The 8,102-nt window shown below is 33.8% G+C and overlaps 1 protein-coding gene across 1 annotated transcript; it reads left to right on the top strand.

Moving 5' to 3' along the window:
* The first annotated feature begins 6,263 nt into the window (after positions 1 to 6,263).
* Positions 6,264 to 8,100, top strand: LOC123705423 (acyl-coenzyme A thioesterase 13-like). Its single transcript, XM_045654183.1, has 3 exons — positions 6,264 to 6,499; positions 6,604 to 6,791; positions 7,036 to 8,100. The coding sequence occupies exons 1-3, from the start codon at positions 6,416 to 6,418 to the stop codon at positions 7,190 to 7,192; spliced, it is 429 nt and encodes a 142-aa protein (XP_045510139.1). The 5' UTR covers positions 6,264 to 6,415; the 3' UTR covers positions 7,193 to 8,100.
* The last annotated feature ends 2 nt before the right edge of the window (positions 8,101 to 8,102 follow it).

Genomic DNA, 8,102 nt, shown 5'->3' with positions numbered 1-8,102 from the left:
ATAATTTAAACTCCTATAAAAATACAAGAGATATATGAACTGAAAACTAAAGATGTCCATTTTATACGAAATTCGCCGGACGCTTTTCCAATTGACCAAGCATAACATACCTACGCATACTTAGACATCTTGATATTCCTTGCTTGATTTCCAAATTTGAAATCGTCCCTCTATTTTTGAAGGATCCTTGCAAGATAAACATACGACACAGCAACAAGGTGCTTGATTTTTTTTCAGAAAGCAAGTTGCGTCTTGCGAACATTTACCCCGTTCGATACTATAGTAACCCGCTCCATGTTAAAAGAATGTAACGAATTAGGTAGTTATAACTGCAATTATAAAATAAAACATAAGACAGATTTAACACTAAACTTGTATCATTTATTAAAGTTTTACCTATCACAATTCTCAACCTACTTACTTCCGCCTAAATACTAATCTTTCGTCGTCGTTCACAGAAAGTATTCGCGTTAATTCAAAAAACAAAAGCTAAATGACTAAATACACACTGAAAACGTGAATCCGTTTAAAAATACAAGCAGTTTCACTTCAGTGATTGTCATTAGCGTATGCGGTATGTTACGCGACCTAATTCCATCACACTTGCACTAGGACCGTCACGTTGTCCACAATGTAGGAGGGAGTTTGAAAGTGTGTCAATGTATGTAATGTTACATAAATCACGCAATCGTATACGTGTCCTGTGTGACGTCAGTCTTTTGCGCGACGGACGCACGTTTTGAGAAGTTTAACTCCTTGTAGGTCTTCATAACAAATAGGAACGAAACATGAATAGGTAGTGTTTTCAGGGAAATTTCCGACAATCAAAACTTGTGTAGGTGCTGTTTTCCTTTTGTGGTTGTTTTGCTTGTATTAATTTCAAAGGGTGTTGGTGCCTTTCCATTGAAAAACAAAATTGAGAAATAAAGCATTCCTGATCTCATGCAGAGGTGTTATTGCTTTGACCAGCTCATATTAATTAAATGCAGGGAATATTTCTGGAATTCAATATTGAGAACTCACCTATTCATAGAATTCCAATGAAATCTTTATCTAGCGCTTGTTGATTAGTTTTCACCGTTAGTGCTATGGCTTGACAATAGGAAGAGATTGTGCACCGATATAATACCTATAGATTATAGATATATTATGTTTATTGTGAGGAATTCTCGAATACTTTGGAAAAAGTAGTATAATTAGCAGATACCATCTTTGATCCCGGGAAAATATGATTTAATATAAAGCATTCTTCAACCATAAAGAGGCACGTGTAACGTTTTTTGTGGCATTCGCCTTTCCATGATAAATATTCGCGTAGTAACCACTTAGCATCTATACTAATATTATAAAGCTGAAGAGTTTGTTTATTTGTTGGTTTGAACGCGCTTTGTTAGATTATTCATTTATCGAGGAAGGTTATAGGCTATATATCATCACGCTACGACCAACAGGGGTGGAGCCACGGGGGTGAAACCGCCCGGAGCAGCTAGTTTGGGATAAAGTAGCACAGAAGTGAGAAGTTCCAACAGAAAGAAATGTCTAGATTACGCAATATTAAATATTTATACAATATAAATTTTATAGGCATGATTTCCTTCTTAGGATGGGTAATAAGTGATATTGTACGGCCTCTAATTAGTGACACTAAAATTTCATTCTTATTATTCTTATCTTTCCTCTGTTCTATCACTTGCTACGACAGTAACTGAATCTTGGTTTCTTTGATAAATCTCAATTGATGAAAATGTTATCCAATTTTTTTACCACATATTTTAATATACCTATATCTGCTCTACTTGAGGTTAATACGCAAAAATACTAAACCCGCCAAGGAAAACAATGTGTAAACAATAGGTAGAGTTCAAATACGTGACAGGTCATACAATAATTGCATATAACTTCTATCCATTTGAGACCTTGGCAGACACTTTGACTAGAAATCTCAACTAGATGGTGCATCAACTCATAAATTATCAACGCATACGAACGTACACAATGCTGAGTGTATACAGAGTTTACTGGACCATATTCCAATTTGTATATTCTTAAATAAGTAATTGTTTGAGCGATTATTAATATATTATATAATAATTATCCTGGGTGTGTGCGTACTGATGTTAGGATAAACTAGTATGGCCTAGGCTATACCAGTTCATCCGATCATGTATAGGACGAACTAGTTTAGCCTAGGCTAAACTAGTATGTCCTGAAATCGGGTTTGGCTGGTAACATATACAAATGATCGTCACTACATCTTAAATTATGTATATGTATTTTAAATAACGCACACACTTGTTGCTCCAAACTATATTTAGCGTGAACTATGAACTAGACCGCGCGCTAACCGAATTGCCATATCGCATAATTTAGTCGCAGGCTAAATCCGTCAAACGAATTAGCATATACATTTGGCACGAACAAACTGCAAAATGAAGTGAAACAGTTCATCAAGGCACAGTCGATGATCCTGGCACGTACGACCTAGGACGTGACAGAGATAGCTATTGTCATGCAAACCTCGCCGAATTATGCAATGTATATAGGTATTTGGGAAACTTGTCAACCCTATAGATATTTAATAAAGGATTGTAGAGAAGATTTACACGATTATTGCGTTGATGAAAAAGTATTTTGTAGAATTGTAAACATATAGACTTGTAAAAAATACCTTTTTTTATTCAGAAACACGACGATATCCTTTGTGTATTGTAAATTTAAACAATGTAAACTCCGTATTATTATAATGATTAAAAGATTTAATATGTTAGGGGAACTGTATTATCCATAGATACCTAGTAAGAGTTATACAAACAAAATTTAAAGCTAATAAACTTTATATCTGCACAAATTCTTAATTTTTGGTTGGATATAAATGTTGCTTTATTTTTTTGAGTTTATAACTAACCAAAATAATATACATTTCTAGACAATTCTATAGATTCCTAATTTCGGACGTCCGATTTGAAGAATTCAATATCGCTAGCGCCTAGCATAGATTAAAAGCAAAATATAGTTTCATTAGATTATAATTATACGCTTTGCACTAAATTAGGTACGTATTACCATATTATATAGAAATTTGTTAGACTTTTTTTTTGACGTTGGGAAATGCATATTTACACATCCCCCTCTGAAGTTTTTCTGCGTGAGGGGGTATGTAGGACTCGCGAGAAGCCATACCCACTAAAACCCAACGGTGGCCAACATTCGCCTTCGACGGCAGGGAAATTTGTTAGACTGTGCTACTACTTATTTACTTTAGTTATGTACGTCCCAATTAATCCATACTAATATTATAAATGAGAAAGTAACTCTGTCTGTCTGTCTGTTACTCAATCACGCCTAAACTACTGAACCAAATTGCATGAAATTTGGTATGGAGATATTTTGATACCCGAGAAAGGACATAGGCTACTTTTTATCCCGAGAAAATGACGTAATCCCGGAAATCCCACGGGAACGGGAACTATGCGGGTTTTTCTTATACTGCGCGGGCGAAGCTGTGGGCGGAAACCTATTAATTAATATAATAATATAAACCAACATAAGTAATGTAACATAATAACCCTGAAAAATCTCTAAAATCTAATATCAAAAATATAAATTAATGCTAAGCATCAAAGTTAATTAAAATGCCAGTCATTTATGGAAACAATTTATAAAACTTAATTTTAACTTAAGCTTTAATTTCCCTTAACTGATCGTATCTCATAAGTGTTTTTCAGACGCTGTGTAAACGATACCTTTGCAGTTTTAAAGTTTAAAATCAACATTTAGCTCGTGGTAAAAAGAGCACTTCTTTTTGAGATCCGTTATTTGAACACATCGTATTTGTTTATAGCTTTCAAAAATCTCTTTACATGTCTGTGAGCTGGTACTAATAAAATAGCAATATTTATTGTAAATATTCACTGAACGTGTTTGGTTTATGATTATTGTATTAGGTGAGAATTATCTGTATATATGCACCATAAAATGACATACTAGTAAGATTTCTACGGCCTGAAAAAAAAAATGCTAGATTTCAGGATGGTGCGACCTTCTTCAAATCATAAAAGTTGAAAGTTTCTCTTTTTTAGGTAGGTGCTCCCTGCTTGCAATTACACGGGTAATTCGCTTTCGCTAGTTTAAAGCTTCGTATTCAATGCTCATGGTTATGTTATGGTGGTGTAATTTGTAAACGGGGAATCGATATTTCGCCTTGAACAATACAGAAACCAGTGTACCAAAAATACTTATAGTTAATATAGGTAGGTAATCATATTTCAATTATTACCTTATCACAATATAGCCATTTGTTGGGATTTGTTTGCGTAGTAGATATCATTGTCTGCCCTTCTATTAATTAACTGTTTATAGTACCTAATTGTAATTAGAGAAAAATATTTTTATTTAGTAAACATTAAACAATTCCATGTACCATTTGTTTTTGGGCTTGTTGTGGGTGTATCTAATAGAAAAAGTCCAATTAGCTTGATCTATCGCTATAGAGGTAGTGACATCTCTAGATTTCTAAAGATTTTTCTGTTAGTTATTCTTGTTGTTGTTAAGTAGGTAAGCATACTGCATAGTTAGGTATTTAATGAATAATAGATATTGAAAGTCAATTATGAATTAATTAATCAATTAAAAAAATGAAAATAGAAAGAGGAAAGTTGTTACCTAAATGTACCTATTTGATTTACCTACCTACCTTATTAATACCATAATTAATATAAAAATAATAGGTAGGGATGGGCCGAAGTTCGTTACGTAAGTTCGTGAAAGTAATAAAAAGGTAGGTGGCCGGTACCTAGGTACGTCTAATAAAATTAGATTTTTACGTAAAAACGTTTATATTTTAGGAACAATTATTGTTGGAACTTCAAACTGCAAAAAACAAACTATAATCACCAGATATCCCGCAGCTCAGCATAATTTGAAAACTATTAAACCTACTTTGCAAATTCTCTTCGCGTCCTTACATATTTTATTCTATCCTGGTAAATACGAAACAGAATAGAATGGCGGCAAAAGGAATTGAAACTAAGCCGTGTGCTTGCGGGCCATGCTTAACGGCTTAATTCCACCGTTTTACAGTACGATTCACGAAAGAATACCACAAATGGCGGCCGTCTGCGCACGTACATTCACGAAGAAAAGACTTAAGACAAAATAATATTTTAATGTTGGTTATAATTTGTGTAATGTTGTAAACGCTGGTTATATGCAAATAAATCAAACGTAAGTAATTTTAAATGTTTATTAAAATAAATTGAACCAAAAATATTATAAATATGTGAAACAATTTTTATTCGCTATCGCTATTCTCAAGTTCCATGATTCCCTCTATCATGGAACTTGAGGGAATCGTGGAACTTGAGGAACTGGGGCCGGGTTCCATACTACAGTCTTCATCTTCCGATGATTCTTAAAAATCCACATCTGTCGAATCTTCGCTCTCGGCAGTTTCTCCCACACGTATAATTAATTAAAAACTTAAAATAGCAAATAAGTTCAACACAATAACAAATCTCAACAAAAAACTTAACAAGCAACGAAAACTTAACAAATAAAAAACAATTTAAAACAAAGAAACATTTCTTTTCGACTGTACTGTGCAGCAGTGTCAGTGCGTCGATGCCGCGATAGACGAATAGCGACTGAGCAGCCTATTACGAGACGCGCGCGCACCAATGGCATCGCTCCGGTCTTGACGCATTCCGCCCGCGCCTCACCTCGCACCTCCAAAGGGACCTAAAATATGCCTTCTGCGCAGTGGTATTCTTTCGTGAATCTTACTGTACTTGAAACGCGCAGACGCAAATCATGAGTTTTATAGTGCTCACTACGATATATTTATGTTTGTATAGTTACTGTATCAATTTTATTATGAAGTCGGTAAATGTTTACGAAATGTTGCAAAATTTTTATCTTAAGTAATAGCTCCAGCCTCCACCCTCTAAAAGAAAATAATCTGTTTTCATGCTTTTCTCATTCTCCGCTTCTACCTTTATTTATGTATCGATGGATGATATTTCTGTTTCAGGTGCATTTTTTAAGTTTTATACATTTATAAATTAATGAAGGATACTTGGATCATTCAAATATTAATAATGAAGTAGGTTGTACCTATGATTATGTTAAAATTATTGAAATATACATTTTAGGGTAGGTAAATATTGCTCTGAGTAAATACCAAAGAACGCAGCCATCACAGGCAGCCATTGTATGCGCAGACTGTCAACGTCAAAATCTGATGACTGACACATTAAAATTTTATTGATCTCTTCTGTAATACGCCAACGCTGAATTTCAGCGTTCCACTTTCCAGAAAAGTCAATAACATCACGAGAAAGAGATTAGTAGTTACCTTGTACTTTTAATTATCACGCTTTACTACTCATTTTTAAAAGATAAATGATACGTTTTAAAAATGAGTAGTAAAGCGGCTAAAGTAGCTGAATTATTCACTAAAACAATAGCAACTACAAAGTGTTTTGATCAACACTTACGTAAGGTAAGAGGTTTTGAATTATTGTCGACTCTTTAGAAAACAATATGCTCTAGATTCTCAGAAAAAACGTCACCGGTAGATTAAATAAATGCCTTAATTTTTATTAGGTTAAACTCGTATGCTGCACAAACGGTAGGCTAGTCACGGAGTTCCAAGTGGGTCCAGAGCACCTGAACCAACGAGGTACACTCCATGGAGGTTTTATTGCACACCTTGTTGATGCTATCTCCACTTATGCACTCACAGCCAATGAAACCTGTGACACAAGGGGTGTGTCTATAGATCTTAGTATAAGGTACCTAATTAATATATTTGATAATTCTGTGTTTTTTAACCATGCGAAATAATACACTTTGTTTCTTTTGTTGTAATAAAAGTAATTTTACCTTCTACTTCTGTTTGTCTGGATTTTTGAATAATAAAAAAATTGTTTAGTAATTTCTTCAATCAAATTGAGTTACTGTTAAACAGATATGACTCAACAAAAACGTACTAAATAATTTCAAACATTCAATTTTAAACATAGAAAATCTTTTTAGTTATTTGAGCGCAGCAAGAGAAGGAGACAATATAGAAGTGGAAGCAGTTACCAAGAAATTGGGAAAGAAGATTGCTTTTCTGGAGGTTGAGGTGCGGAACAAAGATAAAAACCAGCTCCTAGCTACCGGCAGACATACTAAATATGTGGGAATTTAAATAACTATATTTTCTTTTATAACTGTTAAATAATAACGGTCTTACTAATAAAATGTTACCCATTCGCTATTCAATGGATTAGTTATTGCAATAAGCTGTCTTTTTTCTTTTTTTTTTTATTGTGTGATAGGGAAGCGCTTGACCACGATCTCGCCTGATGGTAAGCTGAGATGTGGCCTATGATGGACCGCGCTTCCCTAGAAGGTACCCGTTCACTCTTCGCTTGAAGACCTTATGACCTTAACCTGTCTTGTTTTTATGATTGACGTTTCACGTGAGCAAGAGCAGGGACACAGCTATGGTAGAAAATGGTTGAAATTTATCCATTGTTTAACTTTTTATTAGTAAGGCTGTTAGAATATTAAATGTTGTGTAATAAATGTATAGAAAAATATGCTTAGTATAAGTTTCAATTGATCGCCCGGGTTGCTCTGAGATACTATAAAAATAGAGTATTTGTCACTCAGAAATAAAGTGGTTTCTATTGATTTAAGCTGACCTGTAGTTTCTGAGCATTGCTTGCATTGCTAAATAATAATATTCTCTTGTCATAGTGTTTGTAATAATATCTCTGAAATAGCCTGACCAATTCATATGAAGTTTGGGTAGGCTTGCATTGGGACAACATCTAAAAATAGCTTTTTGTTTAAACTTTTAAGTACTGTGCAATCAAAGCTTATATTTACTGAGAAAGTACAAATACTTCTGATTTTGTATTGTCTTGTGACGCAACCCCATAGCTCCAGTGCAAAGTGAGATTAGAATAATAATGTATGTAAATAGATTTTAAATTAATTAAGATTATCAATTATTATTAGCTTCAAAAATTATTGTACTGTGTTGGTGTATGTGTATTTGATGTATACTTAATGTGTTGTCTGTGTTAAATAAAAGAATGTAGTTGAAAATT

The sequence above is a fragment of the Colias croceus genome, chromosome Z (genome assembly GCF_905220415.1).
Source record: "Colias croceus chromosome Z, ilColCroc2.1".
Classification (NCBI taxonomy): domain Eukaryota; kingdom Metazoa; phylum Arthropoda; class Insecta; order Lepidoptera; family Pieridae; genus Colias; species Colias croceus.
This window is presented reverse-complemented; position numbering and strand designations above follow the sequence as displayed.

Coding starts and splice junctions, on each gene's coding strand:
- LOC123705423 (XM_045654183.1), top strand. CDS start 6,416: ATGAGTAGTAAAGCGGCTAAAGTAGCTGAATTATTCACTAAAACAATA. Junction 6,500..6,603: donor TTGATCAACACTTACGTAAG/GTAAGAGGTTTT, acceptor AATTTTTATTAG/GTTAAACTCGTATGCTGCAC. Junction 6,792..7,035: donor TCTATAGATCTTAGTATAAG/GTACCTAATTAA, acceptor AAATCTTTTTAG/TTATTTGAGCGCAGCAAGAG.